Consider the following 18663-nt stretch of genomic DNA (forward strand, 5'->3'; position numbering starts at 1 on the left):
CACTAACTGAAACAGCTGTGTAGGAGGCATAAAACTGCTTTGGAACAGACAAACTATGCTACTAAGGAGAGGTTGTCGAAGACGGTTTCATTACACAGGTCTTACATCATGGCAAGATTGAGCACAGCAACAAGACACAAGGTAGTTATACTGCATCAGCAAGGTCGTCCCCCCCCCCCCCGGCAAAGATTTCAAAGCAGGGTGGGGTTTTAAGATGTGTTGTTCAAGGTTTTTTGAAGAAGCAGAAAGAAATGGGCAATGTTGAGGACTGTAGAAGCAGTGGTTGACCAAGGAAACGTAATGCAGCAGATGAAAGACACACCATGCTTACTTCTCTTCGATAGCAGAAGACGTCCAGCAGTGTAAGCAGCACAGAACTGGCAGACACCAGTGGGACCCACGTACACCCATCTACTGTCCGGAGAAGTTTGGCCAGAAGTGGTCTTCATCGAAGAATTACTGCCAAAAAGCCATACCTCCGACGCGGAAACATGCCATGCTAATGCCTAGTACACACAATGTGATTATCAGATGAATGATAGTCCTTTTTTTTGCATGCTAGTCTCAGATCGAAAATGAAGAGTTTACTAAAGTTACGAAAATTCACGTAAGACAGAATAAAAACTCAGACGTGTTGTAGTGTATTTGTATTGGATTTTTCGAAGGACAACTGTACAATTTTCGTTTAAATCAGTACAATCTGGTATCGTACAAGAAACATTTCCGTGTGCGTCTCAGCGAATAATTTAGCATGAATTGTCGTGATCAGCTCTCGAAAGCTGTGTACTAAGGGTCAGATTATCGTATGATCGATTTGAAAGCGGTATTTTTCGTATGATTTTCTGATCGTGTGTACGTGCCATAAGAGGCTTAACTATGTTCAGAAACAAAGGAACTGGGGTGCAGAAAAATGGCAGCAGCGGCTCTGGACTGATGAGACAAAAATGTGAAATATTTGGCTGTAGCAGGAGGCAGTTTGTTGCGAAGGGCTGGAGAGGGGTACAAAAATGAGGGTCTGCAGGCAACAGTGAAGCATGGTGGAGGTTCCTTTCAAGTTTGGTCAGGATCAATGATGTCCTCAATGTAGGCATATACTTAGCCTTGATGCCATATCATCAGGGAGGAGTGTTTTGCCTGAAATTTATTGTGAAGCAGGACCACAACCCAAACATACATTCAATGTCTTTAAGAACTATCTACAACGTAAAGAATATGGAGTCCTGGAAGTGATGGTGTGGCCCCCACAGAGCCCTGATCTCAACATCGAGTCTGTCTGGGATTACATAAAGAGAAAGAGAGCTTTGAGGCAGCCTACATCCAGAGAAGATCTGTGGTTAGTTTTACAAAATGCATGGAACAACCTAGCTGCCAAGTTCCTTTAAAAACTGTGTGCCAGTGTACCTAGAAGAATTGATGCTGTTTTTAAGGCAAAGCTTGGTCACGCCAAATATTGATTTGATCTGGATCTCTCTTCTGATGATTGACTTTCCATTTTTTTAATTGATAAAAATAAACTATCTTCTAAAAACATTCTTAATTTACAGCATTTTTCACACCTGCCCGAAATGTTTGCACAGCGGTGTGTGTATATATATATATATATATATATATATATATATATACATACATACATACATACACACACACACACACTACTCCCAATGCCCAATTCCCTCCCCTCCTCTCCCAGGTATAAATGCAATTGTGGACTTTTGATATAAACCTGCAGCACATTTGTACACATTGATTCATATAGATGCACACACTGATTGGTTAAGATTTGGGGTTTTATACAATTTTAAAAGTATGGGCCGGTTCACATTTCTGCGAGTGCGCCGATCGCATGTAATTCGGAGAGCACTGCTCCTTCATTACATGCGATCGGAGGTACGGATGCAAATTCAGCCATACACTTTGTATGGCTGAATTCGCACTATATCCGCACCAAACACGCACATGACCCTTTTTTCCAGCCGCATCAGGATCGGATCGCACAGTGGTTCACACTTGTGCGATCCGATCCTGTGCGAACTGTCAGATCGCACTGCGATATGCGATCAAACTGGGGGTGTCGTTAACATTTCATTGACACCCCCTGCGTATCGCATATGGCAGTGTCAACTGCCAGATGTGCGTTTGCGATGCGGGAACAGGCTGCGAATTCGCAGCCTTCCCGCATCGCACAAGTGTGACCCGGCACTGAATCGGTTTATGTACATAAGAGGCATTTACTATGTAAACACAGGTTCACTTTAGTCGCAAAAAGAAGGAAGTGTAACATTACCAGCATTCCATTCAACCACCGTCTGGCAATAATCGAATCCAGACCACATACTATGAGATGAAACTCTGGAGTGGTAGGAAAAAATAATAAAATATATTGAATTCCTGAATAACAAGGGATCATTATGTAATATCTGAAAGAGACAAGCATTACCTCGATAAAATGATTCATCCTTGTCTTGAATTTTTTTATAATGACTTTATATTATTTGGTTAAGGACAAAAATGAACTCCGATTTACTGCTGCTCACTGCCTCCTTCAAAATGCCCACAAGTATTACTTTGTTCTCTACTGGAAAATCCCCCCTCGTGTCCCCCCTCACCCCCCCCCCCCCCACATGCATTAGGCAGGAGGAGATTATCCTGCCTTCACTTAGGGAGAAGAGAACTACCTCAATGTACTAAGGCAGAGACAGACTCACTCTCACATTTGCAGTAGGATGTATCTTGCGGTCACCTATTGCATTATTTACAGTACAAAAATCTATGAATAAACCAAGAAAGAAATTGACACCTCCTTGCACAAACGTCAGTAGGTGTTGGATCTTAGTAGTCAGAAGAGTACAAATGATTGTTGCAGGCTTGGGAGAAATAATATTTTCTGTGTTCGCAGTGGTCTCAGCCAAAGCCATCAGCGTTTCTGTCAGAAATAACCTTGACAAGCCACAAAATAAACATTTTAAACTTTACCATAACCCAAGTCAGCCTTGCTACCTAGGGATAGACCGATATGGTTTTTTTCAGGGCCGATACCAATATTTTGGTCACGAAGTATCGGTATCGGGCGATATGGGCCGATATTTTGTACATTTAAAGTTTTGAAAAATGAAGACAATTTTTGTGGGGTAGGTCTTTTAGCTGTAATGTGTAGTCTTCCCTTCCCTCCCTGCCTGCCAAGAAGCCCGTGTGAACCTAGTTTAGTGTCATTAAAATCCTAGAATCCACTTTATTAGTGTTTTATATAATGTCCAGAGTGTGTTTTTGTAATAGAATAGTGGGAAATACCTTCATTACATCGCTGCTCCGGGCTCTCCTCGCTAATCCCCACTCTGCTGTTTTCTCCTCTCATAGCTGTCAGAGGAGGATCTCAGCCCCTCCCCTCTGCAGTGTACACAGAAGCGCCGAGTATTAGATTAGAATAGTGTGAAATACCTTTGTTACATCTCCCGCTCTGCTGTCCTTCTCTCCTCCCCCACTGACAGCTGAGGGTCACGGAAGGGCCAAGCGGCGATGTAATGAAGGTATTTCACACTAAAACACTAATAAAGTGGATGCTAGGATTTTACATACACTAATATTACATACAGTAATATTGTTAATATCAGCCAGTTTCAGGGCCGATACCGATATATCGGGGAAAGTGCATATCGGCCCTCGATATATCGGCCTTGCCGATAATCTGTCGATCCCTATCACAACCCCCTCACCCCCCCAATACCGATATTTAACTTCATCTCTGCTCTACTGCCAAACGTTACACCTGCAATATCATCTGCAACTGCAGGGGTGGCTGTCATGTTGAAAGTACTACAAATAAAATGTGGCCAGTCAAGAGCATGCAGTTTTCTATAAAAGCAGAAAGAATCTCAGCTGTTCATTTCTTCAGCTTATCTTAGTTATCAGAGCTCACAGAAAAGTGATGGGCTGTGATGGGATGAGAAAGACAGCTTTATGCACACAACTAAAATGTTGTATAGGACTCAAACTTCCAGGAAGGATACGGAGTGACACAACAGTCAGGTATTCTGCTGTTTATAAATTCTGCCGCCACCTCTGCTTTTGGTCTTCCTACATCCTTTGGTCTGCAAAAGCATATCAGAAAATTTATTCAAGCACAACTGTATTTAATAAGCAAACAAATTATGTAAAGATAGAGAGAAGGTGGACACTGTAAACGGTTCTCCCAAATAGGAAGATTTTATTATACAGTGGATCTATCCTGTTTAACCGGTCCCGACCAGCCGTCACAGATATACCTGGGCAGGCTGGCTCCTACAGGCAAATCGCCGTACATGTACAGCGCTCGCCTGAAGGCCGATAGGAGGCGAGACACGCGGGACGCCGCGACTGAACCCTTCAGCGGTCTGCTTTATGTGCCTGCATTTGTCGTCTACATTGTGAGTAGTGCTTTTAAATAAATATACTTTATGTGGTTTACGGGATTACACTATGGTCCTTTGTCTTCATTTCCCCTCATATGTTTATCTGACCAAACGGAGTGATTAGGAGAGATTAAGAGGTATCACCCACCTTCTTGGATTCACCGATGTATGGTTGTTTATCTACATGCTGGGAGAGGCTCTCATTTATTAGAGTAGCCATGGCGCTCTGGTAAGCTGCTTTGATTATCTGTGAACTGAGGTGTCCCCATCCTACACTTTCCCTGGGTGTTCTTGGAAGGAACGTTTCTCACAATATTTCGCACCTGGATTTATTTGGACTTGTATCATTTTCTGGGATCTTACTCACCATAATTTATCCTGGACACTATTCTTATACCACTGTTTGTGGATTTAATTTTTCACTAGCTATTCACATTATCGTTTGTGGATAAACTCCTGAGGATGCTTGGGCCGTGCGCACAGCGAATGCAACACGATATCCTCATAAAGGTGAATGAAGAAACCACCTTGGGAAGAAAAGATTGACTCGGTCGCAGAACCACCTTATCTCTATGAAGCACCAGATAAGGAGAACGGCAGGACAAGGCCGCCGATTCAGACACTCTGCGAGCTGACGGAATGGCCACCAGAAAGGCCACTTTTTGTGACAACACAGACAGAGGAATCTCTCGGATGTTCTCGAAAGGAGAGGTTTGTAACACCGACAAAACCAGAGTCAGATCCTAGGGAGGCAAAGAAGCCCTCCTCGAGGGAGCCAAGGGCCGCACCCCTTGAATAAAGGTGCGGATCAAAGAATGCAACGCCAACGGTCGCTCTACGCTGAAAAAAAGATGGCCAAGGCCGACAACTGACCCTTGACCCTGGTCAGCGCCAGACGCTGAACAACTCCTTACTGTAGGAAGGCCAAGACCTTCGCCACCTAGAAGGAATGAGGAAGAAGACCATTTTCCCCGCACCAAGCGATATACGCTTTCCAGGTGCGGTGATAAATCTTCCTGGAAGCGGCTTAGTGAGCCTTTAACAAGGTAGGGATGACCGCCTGTGGAAGGCCTCTATCCCTCAGGACCTGGCTTTCAACAGCCATGTCGTTAAAGCCAGCGACTGTAAAGCAGGATGGAAGATCGGTCTCGCAGAGGAACCCGCCAGGTAGGTTCGACGACCATCTGGACGATGTCCGCATACCAGGACCGTCGAGGCCAGTCCGGGCGACTAGAATTACTGACAACCGTTCCGACGCCACCCTGCGAAGGAACCTGGACAGCAGTTGAATCTGAGGAAAGGCATAGACCAGCCGGTAGCAGTGCCAAGGCCCCACCAACGCATCCGCGGTGTCCGCCAGAGGATCGCGAGTTCTTGCCACAAACCTTTCCACCTTTTGGTGAGGCGGGACAGGAACAGACCTACGTCTGGGGTCCCCCACCGGGCACACAGAAGGTAAAAAACACTCCGGATGCAGGGACCATTCCCCCTGATCCAAGGTCTGGCGACTCAGATAGTCCGTCTGCCAGTTTTCCACACCCGGAATGTGAACAGCCGATATCGCCGGTACATGCGATTCGGCCCAAGACAGGATCTCTGCCACTTCCATGGCCGCCCGGGCACTCTTCGTGCCCCCCTGGTGATGTATGCCATGGCTGTGGCATTGTCCGTCTGTACGCAGACCGGACACCCCTGAAGCTGAGATGACCACCGGAATAGGCAAGCTTTATCGCCCTGAGCACAAGGACATTGATCGGCAGCGAGATCTCCCCTGCCGACCAGGTCCCCTGGGCACAGAGCGTGCCCAGAACTCCTCCCCAGCCCGACAGGCTGGCATCTGTGGTGAGAATTGTCCACAACCAAGGCTGGAAAGACTGGCCCCTCACCAGGCAACTCAAGGAAATTCTCCATTCCAAGGACTGAGGTGTCCAGTCCCACCTGTGCAGGATCTCTGCTTGCAAAGTCCCGGTATGAAATTGAGCAAATGGAACTGCTTCGAAGGCCGAGACCATCAGGCCCAGAACTTGCAGGCAGGTCCGCAAAGAGGAGAGATTGAAGAGTTTTTGCTCCGGAAGGTAGACCCAAGATTGAGCAGAAGCCAGGACCATCCCCAGATACTGAAGACGATTTGAGGCAGTCAGTGCTGAATTCTGAAAATTGATGGTCCACCCGAATTCCTTGAGTGTCTGAACCGTCACTGCCAGATTGCTCGACAAGGTCACCCTTGAGTTTGACCTTAACAAGAGGTCGTCTAGGTAACCGAGGACAGCAATGCCCCGCAAAACGCAGTAAAGCTAGAACCGGAGCCAACACCTTGGTGAAGACTCTGGGAGTCGAAGCGAGGCCGAAAGGCAACGCCACAAAATGATAGTGCTCCCAGTCACAGCAAAGCGGAGATATCTCCGATTACCCTCGAAAATCGGGATGTGGAGATACGCATCCTGCAAGTCTATTGAAGCCAGGAAGTCCCTGGATCTCAACGATGCTACCACCGACCAGATGGATTCCATCTTGAACTTCTGCACCCGCACACAGCGGTTCAGAGATTTTAAGTCCAGAATCGGGCGTACCTCGCCCTCTTTCCTGGTAACTGTGAATAGGTTAGAGTAAAAACCGCGAAAAACGTTCCCATGAGGGAACGGGTACAATGACTCCTTGGGCAAGCAGATCGTGCACTGCCCCCATGAGATCCCAGAGATGATCGGGAGACAGCTGGAGATTTTTTTTCTTTTTTTTTTCAGGTTTTTCTGAAGAACCTGTCTAGGGGGCGAGATCGGAATTCGATCTTGTACCCTGAACGAATCAGTTCTGGAACCCACCTGTCCTGAATGCCGGACAACCAGGATTCCTGAAAACGACGCAGACGTCCCTCCACCCCGACAATGGGTGAGGGCGTCCCTTCAAGCAGAGGTGGACTGCGCCACCGAGCCCGACTGTCTGGCTACTGGCTTACCCTTTCATGGTTTCTTCTGGCCACCCGGGGTTCGGAAGAGTTTACTCTTCTCTTGCGTCCCGAAGGCACGAAAGGAAGAACGTTGGGTCTTGAAGGAGGGCCCCCGCCGCGCGCAGGGGGACTTACCCTTGGTGATCTGGGGCAACAGAGTACTCTTACCTCCTGTGAGCCCCTTAAATCAACTTGTCCAGAGAGTTTCCCCAGAAAGACGACCCCCCTCATAGGGAATCTCAGACACCGTCCTTTTTGGACGCGTGGTCAGCCGACCAGCTCTGCAACCAGATAATGCGATGGATCGCGATCCCCACCGCCGACAACCGTGCGACCAAGGGAGCTTCGTTCAAAGCCGCGTTGCACAGATACATCCCAGTTTGGATGAGCTGATGAACCATTGCAAGGACAGTCGGCGAAGCCGACTCTGCCACCAGGGTGCTGTGAAGCCCCTCGCCCCATACCGTCAGCGCCTAAGAGGCCATCAAAGAGGCAAAAACAGGGTTCAACAAGGAACCCGCCATCATATAAATGTGATGGGAGAGTGCCTCCACCCGTCTATCAGCCGGATCCCGGAAGACCGGGGAATCCTCCACTGGCATCAAGGTGGACTTATTCAGCCTAGACACAGTGTGATCCACTTTTGGGAATACCGTCCAACGTTTTTCCACTGCCTCCGCGAAAGGATAGCGGACGGCAAAGCGCTTAGGCACTACCAACATGTGCTTAATACGCCACCAGTGGTCATTCACAATCTCGTGAAATTCCTCCGGGCAGGTATAAGCCTGAACAGACTTCTGTGGTCAGTCGAACCTGAAATCCTTACGTAACTTAGATGGCTCATCTTCAAGAACAAGAGCTTCTTTAATGGCACTAATGATAGCGTCCATAGTAGCGCGTTTCCGCGCTACCGAGGGGGGAAGACTCCTCCTCATCCCGCTCAGAAGAGGGGGACCGGGACCCCTCAGGGGGACCATCGTCCGTGGCAACCAATTCTGGCTCAGAGTCAGACGATTAGGAGTCCACATGCTGTTTTTTGGAAGAGTGTTCTGACATTAGCAGATGCACCTGGGGCACTAAAGTCGCAAGGGCAGCAGATAAGGAGGCCATGGAAGAGGATTCAGGTGTACCTGAAGCCCCCACCAGTTCTGCGGTGAATTTCTTTTTCTGGGAGTCTAATTTGCCTTAAAATAAAAAAGGGACGCTGGCCCTTTAAATCGGCAAAACCGCAGACCCCCCGCAATCTGCATTAACAGATCAGGCCCCCTGTGAAAACACTCCAGCAAAAAAACAGAATTCGATTTGGTCAAATAATGGCCGAGATATGAGCAAAAATCCCCAGCCTGTCAGCATAATTCTGTACACAGGAGACAGTGTAAAGAAAGAGGAAGTGACCTCACATCTCTAGAGACCAGCCCTCGAGCCCAGAGAAAAGGTGTCTATTGAAAGCCTATGACAAAAGTCACAGGGAAAATGGCTGCTGCCCTTACGCGGCATGTCGTCCACATCCAAGTTGGCGCCCGACCCGGGCTTTAGAGCAGAAATTCTCACATGGCTGATGTTTCACACACAGCTGAGAATCTGCATACCACTAAAGTGGCGGCCGCTCCAAACAGCTGCAAAATAAATGCACCAAACACATTTCTGGCTATTAGCAGGGACCCCAGGGAGACCCCCACAGCATACCATACAGCGCCCCCAACGGGGGCAGGGAGGGGAGGGGGGAACCCCAACCCGGCCAGAAGAGGGATCCTAAAGACCGTCCGCCTTGCTGTCCCCAGGAGTGGGCTCACAACTCCCCAAATGTCCCCAGGGACAAGGGGGTTCAGTACTCACCAGTACAGCAGCGGGCACCGCTAAAAAACGGGAGACCTCCCACCCTAAGTGGGGGAGCCGTCAGCCATGGAAGGACGATGGCAACACGCGGGCGTTCCGGGTTGAGACATCCTCTGCTAAGCGCAGCTTCAGCCGGCTCGTCCCCATATGGAGGGCCACTGTCGTTGAGAGGCCTGGGCGTACCAGTAACCTGCAACGCTCGTTGGCAGGCTGGGACTCCATAAGGATCTATATTACCCAGTCCGAGGCCCAGCTCTGCAGTCACTTGTAGTCCTCCAGGAAAGGAATCCCTGACTAGCTAGTGATAGTGAGAGAAAACCAAATCTAGTGTGGAAAGAAAAAACACTGGAATTCAGAAAAAAATATATAAGAAAGCCAAGACGCTAGGTCTCAGCAGGGAAAGACCTATGCTCTGCTCCTGACACTAGGCAGAATGAAATTGGGGTAATATCAGATGGGTTTTGAGTAATGGCTGTGGGATGGCCCCCTAGTGGCGTGCGGAGGTACAAACGTTTTTTTGTATTAACCTGATAATTAATTATCTGCCTAGCCTGCTCCTGCAGAGTGCGCCATTACCCATTAGTGAAGGCTAATACCATCGGGCGGCGACTGTCAGAGGACGTAATAGAAAAGGCGGTGGTTAACATCACCCTTCACCCTAAAACTTTTGCAAAATTAAAAAAGGGACATTAAGAATTTTCTCTTCAACTTTCTTGCTCTAGTAATGAAGTCATTACTTACCGGAAAAGAAATTGCCTGTTTAAATTGGAGACATCTATGGTGTCCATATCTATAACATGGATCTGTCGGAATCCCGAGAGAGCCTGTTGACAATAGAGGATAAAATGTTATTAAAAAACGTCACCTATTTTCTTTGCTTATATTTTAAATGCTCTCTAGCTCTACAGCAGCTATCAGATAAGCAAAAGGAAATGAAAGCAGATATTGATTCCGTGGTATGCTTATAGATTACGATCAATAGTGCACATTTAGTACAATTTCCCTGGGGCTCTAAAGCAGATTTAAGGTCCATTTCCACTTGATCATCAGCATTTTTCTATTCCAGAGTTAGAATTTATAACAGTAGAATGATCTAAAAGAGAAACCATCTTCTGGAAATCAATTTACACCTAGCTCAGTGTGGATTAAAGAAATCCTATAGGTAGAGATCTAACTCACATGAATGCTTTAAATTCTGGCATCCCCATACATCATAGATACATCTCATAAATCATAGAATACTGGGACTTTAATTTCAAGCATGTGCAACCCTTACATGCAGTATGTAAGATATTATTTATTTCTGCTTTCCAGTTTTCCACTCCTGGGATGTGTACTGCAGGGATCACTGGACAGTTAGGTTTCCATCCATGAGCTTGGGATGTGCCCAGGTTCAGACCCAAGTATACCAGGCAAAGGAGGCTGGAGAGAAGATTTTTTTCAAACTGAACACCCAAATGAAAGCCAGAAGCATCTGATGTGTCCTGTGGATGTTTTCAGACAGCTGGATGGGGGATGAGTCCTTAAGAAGGAGGTCATCTAGGTACCCTGTGACCTGGATGCCCAGAGTTCTGAGAAGGGCAAGAAGAGATATTTGGAGCTTTATGAATATTCTGAGAGCAGAGGATATGCCAAAGGGCAATGCGACAAACTAGAAGTGATTGTCTGTCATTGCAAAGTGCAGAAAGCGCTTTGAACTGGATAAATGGGAACATGTAGATAGACATTTTGGAGGTTTATGGATGCCATGTATTCCCCATGTCTCAGAGAGGTTATTACCGACCTTGCCTATTCCATGCAAAAGTTTTGACATTTTTATAGATATTTTAGGTTCAGAAAAGGAAGAATACCCCATGCAAAAGTTTTGACATTTTTATAGATATTTTAGGTTCAGAAAAGGAAGAATACCCCATTGGGCGTTAATAATGTAAACAGTTTTGAATAAAATTCTTTGAACCTGACTTGTGGAGTTACTGGTACAAATACTTCCCATGACAAGGGATGGTTTAAGGCATTCTGCAAATCTGACTGTCCAGTTTTTGGTTGATTTGAGAAGAAAGAGGTAAGTTTTGAACTCTATTTTGTAATCCTTTGAAACCACTGAATTAACCCACAGGTCTGGGATGTCTGTGACCCAGAGAGTGGCAAACTGTAAGATGTCTCCCCACTCTTAGGAGTGTGAGCACCCCTTAATTGGCAAGAAGGCTTTGAGGAAGGTTTACTGGGTTTGGTGGCCAAAGTCTTGTGCCGAAAGGAAGGGCTGAACCTAGGCTTTAAAGTTGAAGCCTGGGTGGATCAGTTAGGTGCTCTGTGCTTTGGAGGAAGTAGAGGCTCCTAAGGGGGCTTTGTAAAACCTGCCCTCCTGTGCCATTGTTTTATGAATTGGTCAAGTGCCTCTACAAACAGACGCCTTCCTTGAAAAGGCATATGCGAGATGCTTTTTTAGGCAGCTTTGCCTATGCATGTGAATGGCGATTAGAACCATTCAGAACCTGCCTCGTGTTCTAGGGCAACCATACAAAAAAGAGCAGAGGGGAAGGTCAATTCTCTAACAATCTATTAAAAGCATGATCCTGGAGGGTCATGTTGGTTGTTCATTGCCCTAGTCCTGGACCTGCAAGAGAAAAGAGAACCTGCTAAGCATCTTAAGCTGCAGTATCTCTGAAAGAAGGAATATCTTCAGAAGGTAGAGTGAGAAGTTTAAGACTAAGACAGAATCAACTACAGGGACATACCACTTCTTTGTGAACTCTTTTTTCCAATTAATTAAAGTTTGGGAAAGATTTTGGAGTAAAAATTAGTTCATGAACAGGGAATGTTTTAAATGTTTTTGCAAGGGCATTGCAAGACAGACGAGAATAGAACTGCACAATGGCAAGGCTTTTGTGGATGGTAGCAGTGAGTTTTTCTTCATTAACAATCAGTTGCGTGAAGCTCACGCTTCAACAAAGTGACAACCTAGGGGAGAAAAACCTTCTGCAGTTTCCTCTAACACTGCCTCAATATCCTCTTCCTCTTTTGTCTGCCTCATCTAAGGCAGGTATATCTGGATCTGTCTACAGTATAAAAACAAGAGTAGGAGAAGAGGCACAGCATTTTTAAGCCTTGAACAAGGATGGCTGTAATAAGGGCATTATTTGTCTGAAAAACTGACATAGATGCAAAATATTTATGCTTCTGTCAAATAGGGTTTTTTGTTGTTTTCCTGAAATATAGCTAGAATTGAATACAGAGACCGGTGTTAGAGCCAGCTTCTGCTCTGGTTCAAGGAGAGCATCGCTTTTCTGAGATTGCGTGTTGTGTGGGATTGTACCAGAATGAATGTTCGCTTGCAATTTTGCAGTGGTTTCCTTTAACCTGCTCTTGGGTATTTCCCTGTGGGGTACTCACGGAGTAGTGTGCGGAATACAGGGTAAGTGTGTTCAGAAGGAGAATGCATCAACCCAGGTGTAGACCGTCCTGCAGAAAATCCTCATGGTGAAAGAGCTGGAGGAAGTGCCTGAGTAACCTACAAAAGCTCTAGGCGGTGATAGCGGTAAACTGTGCAACCTGGTCATTCACCTCTAGGTGGTTGAGTTTTAGCCCCAAAATTTGAAACCTTTACACTGTACTAAATGCCATTCAAATATTGTCCCGTTCTCTAACAGTAAGAGGCACAAGCATATATGATGACCCAGTGTTATCTGTCCACGACACTGAATTGTATATAAAGTCCAGGATTCATCTATCATGGTGGGCATACCTCTAAAAAGGTCTTCATAGACTGGGTTCCATCGGCTGATTATACTCGTTGCACAAAGCGCCAGGGTAAGAGCCCATGCAGGGCTTAAAGCAATATCACAGGCCATCCCCACAGTGTGGGGTCTGGGTACAACTCTCAAGGTTTACTGAGGTTGCACCAATTTGGATGCACTGCTTTTATTTGAGGCATTATCAGGCAAGGAGTTGAGTGAAGAGTTAGAAGATAAACAAATCAAGAAAAATAAAAAAATGTGGTTACGGTAAGAGTGCTTTCTCCACAAAGGAAAAAAGGTTCTTAGGACACTAGGAAAAACTGAGGACTTATGGGCCATACACACTATAAGATTTTCTGAAGACTTTTTCCTTTAGACTTATCAAAACCATATAATATGAGGTCAAACCTAAACAACTTAAATGTCCTCAAAAGATTTGCCAGTGTCCAAACACCTGAATGTACAGTATGCGTCTATAACCCACGGTCTATGAATACTTTGCCTGTATTTTGTACTGAACAATTAGGATAGTACAATGTTCTTTTAATGCACTTTTAGAGAATGGGGATTTCAGCAAACTAGTTTATATTTGTTCCCATTATTATAGCATAACTTACAACTTTTTACTCACCTATAAAATTCTACTAAGCTCCCTCCTTCGATATATTAGGAAAGGATCTGGGGAATTATGTTAAAATTAACCCTGTCTGTGCTGACAGATCTCATTATCAGCTGTAAACTAGATTTGACCACTGTCTGTCCTATAGCCTTATACACACAGGCCGAATGTTGAACATTCGACTCCTGTGTGTATGGTGGCCCCTTCTGTCGAAGGGGCATGATCAAAAAAGGTCTGCAGATTGGCACCCAACTAGCACTCTTAGCCAATAGCCCCCTTGTTAGAACACAATAGCTTGGCGGCGGAGATCGCTATACTAACATTGGATTGCTAGTACAGTGGCTCCTCTTGAGCTCTTAGTTTTTTTGGGGGGTTAAAAGCCTAGTACAAACTAGCAGTTGAAGATTTGAAGGCTCTGGGGGTACATTGTATGGTAATGCACTTTTAAATAAACCAATCCCTCACTTTGTGCGTTATCTTCACAATGCCTTCTATTCTAGGCAAAATAAGCTCTCCATAAAGTTGCTCCAAAGTAAAAAGCTACATAGGTCAAGAAATATTTTAACATTTTGATTATTAGGTATGTTGTGTGAATAGGAACACGTAACATAGTGGGGGGGGGGGGGGTCAACCTTGACTGCAAAGGTGAAAATGCACTTTAAAATAAAAACCTGACCTGCTCTAAGCCTTCACTGGTAATAAAAAAAAAACGAAATTTGGGCTCAGGTTTAGCTTTATGATTATGAACAATTTACTTGGATGAGTATGCAATGCAAAACAAATTTTCAATATTCAAAATATAAATAAAATGTAAAATTACCAGATTCTTGAGGAGTTCACATCCCAATCCCCCAGCTCCAACAACCAATATTTTACAGGTTTCTAAGAGAAACTGGAGAGACTGCAAAAGAAAAAAAAAATTAATATGTTTCCACTGCATACCCAATGTGATCAACCAGCAACCATAAACTTGTTACAATGTGTGCGTGCTTTTGTATAAGAGAACAACAGAGATCCATTGAATAGAGTCTACAAACAGGTATATTTACAACATTCTTCATTAAAAATTTTAATTGGGGGGGGGGGGGGGGGGGTTGCGGTGTTCATCTTTAGGTCAAGGTGACAATGGTAACAAGACAAATAAAGAGTAAGAAGCTTCCACTGACCAAAGTTGTATACCTTCTCTAAAAAGTTTTAGCTTTGAATACACTTCATCTACCTGGAGTTCAGCTTTATAAATCTGAGATGCATAGAAAAACATGAAGATTTATAATTCAAAATATCTGATAAAAATATTGGATTTGGAACAGCTGGCAGAACTCATATAAACAGCTTTGTTTAAAGAAGAACCCGCCACTAGGAAAACCAGCATATATTGTTTTTAAGTGCTACTGGCTTTAAAATGCATGCTAGGATCTAGCGCTCTAGAAGGTGTTCAGAATGAGGGGGAGACTTCATGAAGATGATACATGTTATTTAACTTAGGTTGGTTAACTAAATTGGTAAGGTAGAATAAAGACACCAGTCTATCCAGTTCAACGTGTGTGTGTGTGTGTGTGTGTGTGTGTGTACATAATTTTGTATGACTAAATTTTTTTTTTTTTTTTTACTATCCCTGTGCATTGTGCTCGCTAAGAAATACATCAATATTTTTTTAACTTACCTACAATCCCTGCTGACACTTAGTGCCCGTTCACATACGAGCGACGCTACTTCGGGTGGCGACCTCCGAGGTCGCGGTGCGAGCAGCGCGCCGCGACCTCGGAGCGGCCGCCACGGACTTCATAACATTGAAGTCTATGGCGGTCGCCTCCTGGTCGCCCCAAAGAAGCTCCGGACCCTTTTTCTAAGTCGGAGCGATTTGTGTCGCTCCTATTAGAACGGGTCCACAGCTTCTCTATGGCAGGCGACCTACGGCGACCTGTGAGGCGACCAGGTCGCCTCAGTGTGAACCGGGACTAACTGTGAAAGGGAGTTCCACATCCTTACCATTCTAACAGTATAAGACTGAACCGCTTCTCATCCAACTTCATTGTGTGGCTGTGTGTCTTCTTTAGTTACCTCAGGTTTCCTCCCAATGCCAAGTCCCCATTTAAAGATTTGTATATTGCAACCCTATCCCCTGTTAAAGGATCTGCTGATCGCTGGTTTCATGCAGGTGTCCAGCAGACCTGTCAGTGTATCTGAATGCCCGTACAACTTCTCCTCGTACTGCTGTCACAGAGAGAGGAGGGAATGGTGTGTGGCTGCAGTAGTGGAAAGATGTTACATACTCCACCCTAAAAATGGGTGGAATATGTAACATGTTCCCAAAGGTGAACTTATCCTTTAAAGTAGAACTACCGGCAAAACTTTTTTTTCCATTTTGGATAGAGTAAAGGAGGGTTATAACTAGGGATCGATCAATTATCGGCAAAGCCGAAATATCGAGAGCCGATATGCACTTTTCCATATATATCGAAATCGGCCCCGGAGGTTACCGATATTACCGATATTTCGGGAAAGTGCTTGTTCCAGAGTGATGCCTGCAGCTAGAGGCATAACCCCAGTACCGGCGTCCATAGCCGACGGTCAGCTGTCTTGTAATGACAACCGATGCGCCCTCCCACCGCCTTTAGCGGCTCGCCCGGGTCTCCCGTCCCACCGGGTGACCCGGGCAACCAGCCTGCACGGCCGTCAAAGACCCGATCAAAGCCGCATTCGGCTCTGATCGGGTCTCCATGCAAAAACCCGGAAGTGATGTCATGAGTGACATCACTTCCGGGTACTGTCTGGCGCCAGATTCAAAAAAATGACAGCATTCAAAAAAGCCAAACTTGGCGTTTTGAATGCTTTTAAGTGCAGAGGAGGACCCCCAGATCCCTCCACAAACGTACCTGTCAAAAAAAAAAAAATAAATAAAAACTTTTTTTTTAAATGTACAAAAATATCGGCCAATACCTAAATGCATTGGCAAAAATATCGGTATCAGCAAAGAAAAACCGATATCAGTCACTCACTAATTATAACCTCTGTTAGAATTTTTTGTCCCATAGCCAACAGGAAGTGAGAGGAAATCCCTGCAAATGAATAGCGTTCGTATGGCCGTTAGACTCGTGTTAATGAGTATGGGTGTTAGACTGGCATTTTATAAGTGTTAACGGCGAGTTAAAAATGCTCCCCAAACGTTCTATAGGCAGTTTTGAAGCGTTTGATGAGCATTAAGGCATGTTAAAACCTCTCCACAAATGCCATTACAGTAAATAGCTAATCTTCACACCCCGCAACCGCACCCCAACTGCCTGCCAGAGCATTTGCCAAGTGTTACAATAGACTTGAATGGGAGGCGTTGAAAGGCTTTAAACACCTCCTGACTCGACATGAGGCTTCAATTTTAAAGTGACGCGGCGCTGACGCTTCAAGTTTTGATAGTGTGAACATGTCCATTGTATCTTTGAACGCCTCTTAAATGCCTGCTTTAAATGTCAGTGTGTACTTAGCCTAAAGCAATTCCTTGGGGACCACCATGTCACCAGAACTAGTATGCCCATTGGAAGATTTCCCCTCTATTACTTTTCTGGACACAACCAAAAATTTTAGATTTTCTTTACTTTTACTTTCTTGTTTTTAAATAACAAACATGTTATACTTCCCTTCTCTGTGCAGTTGGTTTTGTACATAGTGGCCCGGATTCTCCTCTTCTCAGGTCCATCTTCTCTGCTCCTAGCTCCTCCCTACTGTCGAGTACCCCCGCAGCAAGCAGCTTGCTATGGGGGCACCCGAGCCGAGCTGCAACTCCGTGTGTCCATTCAGACACAGAGCTGTGCTTCGGCTCCGCCCCCTCTATCTCCTGATTGGCTAATGGACTTGGACAGCCGTGGGTACCAATGGCGCTGCGGATGTATCTTAGCCAATCAGAAGGGAAAGTCCCGGACAGCCGAGGGACTCGTGGACATCGCTGGACAGAGATGGGGCTCAGGAAAGTATTAGAGGGCGCTGGGACGGCTGCTAAACACAGAAGGTTTTTTATCTAAATGCAAAAAATGCATTAAGATAAAAAACCTTCTGACTTTACAATGGGGGCACAGACCGCAATAAAAACTGACAAGTGTTCCAATCCCTCTGGACTCTATCGGAAACAAAAAAATAAAAATGTGGCCTTTAGTTATACTAGCAGTGTCTCTTCTCTGATCCAGTATTATCTTAGTGTCCTCCAGCCCTTTTATTCGCTTTGTTGCCCTTCTGTGCACTCTCTCCAGCTCAAGCACATTCTTCCTGAGGATCAGTGACCAAAACTGGACAGCATAGTCAAGATGGGGTTGAACCAAAGTTTTGTAAAATTGGAAAATAATAGTTTATCTCTTGAGTAATTACCCTCTTAATGCAGGTTTATGGAATATGCATGCTGATTGTGGTGTTATCAAGTCAAACAAGAACCGAAACGGTTAGAGCCGGTTCACATTTGTGCGGCTGCGGCGTTCGCATGTAATGTCGGAGCGCATTGCTCCTTCATTACATGCGATCGGCTGTGCGGTGCGAGTTTAGCCATACACTTTGTATGGCTAAATTCGCACCGCACCCACAGCAAACACGCACAGGACCCTTTTTGGCAGCCGCATCAGGATCGGATCGCACAGCGGTTCACACTTGTGCGATCCGATCCTGTGCGAACTGCAAGATCGCACTGCGATATGCGATCAAACTGGGGGTGTCGTTAAGATTACATTGACACCCCCAGCATATCGCATATGGCAGTGTGAACTGCCGGGGGTGCGTTTGCAATGCGGGAACAGGCTGCGGATTCGCAGCCTTCCCGCATCGCATAAGTGTGAACCGGGGCTTAATATCCTGCTTCATGCAGTAATATATAAATGCCAAAGTTACCACTTTGTAATAAACATGTTGCTAAACAAATGCATCTTAAAGATGCAATATGTATTACACAACTGAGACTCCTGGTATACTCATGATGTTCACTGTTCAGCCATTCTAAAGTAGCCAAGTCAGCCAACCAGGCAGGCTTACTGGATTTGTAGGAGAGGGTATCTGATGATCAGGGAGGTGTGAAGTAAGATGTTAGGCTGCATTCACATCGCCGCGATTCCGCCCGTGATCCGGAAATCATTGCAAATCGCGGGACGCATGTGCGTTGCCGTGATTTGCAAT

General features: G+C 45.5%; 1 protein-coding gene across 1 annotated transcript in view; it reads right to left on the bottom strand.

Annotated features, from left to right (window-relative positions):
* Positions 1-18663, bottom strand: part of UBA3 (ubiquitin like modifier activating enzyme 3) — a 71454-nt gene that overhangs the window by 35216 nt on the left and 17575 nt on the right. Inside the window, exons 4-8 of the mRNA XM_082265575.1 lie at positions 14339-14419; positions 9907-9989; positions 4005-4085; positions 2438-2481; positions 2285-2349 (exon numbers count right to left, since the gene is read on the bottom strand). Of these exons, the coding sequence (XP_082121701.1) occupies positions 2285-2349; positions 2438-2481; positions 4005-4085; positions 9907-9989; positions 14339-14419 (354 nt within the window). The remainder of the gene's footprint in view (positions 1-2284; positions 2350-2437; positions 2482-4004; positions 4086-9906; positions 9990-14338; positions 14420-18663) is intronic.

This window comes from Pelophylax lessonae (genome assembly GCF_965119305.1).
Source record: "Pelophylax lessonae genome assembly, chromosome: 8".
In the NCBI taxonomy this organism is placed as follows: domain Eukaryota; kingdom Metazoa; phylum Chordata; class Amphibia; order Anura; family Ranidae; genus Pelophylax; species Pelophylax lessonae.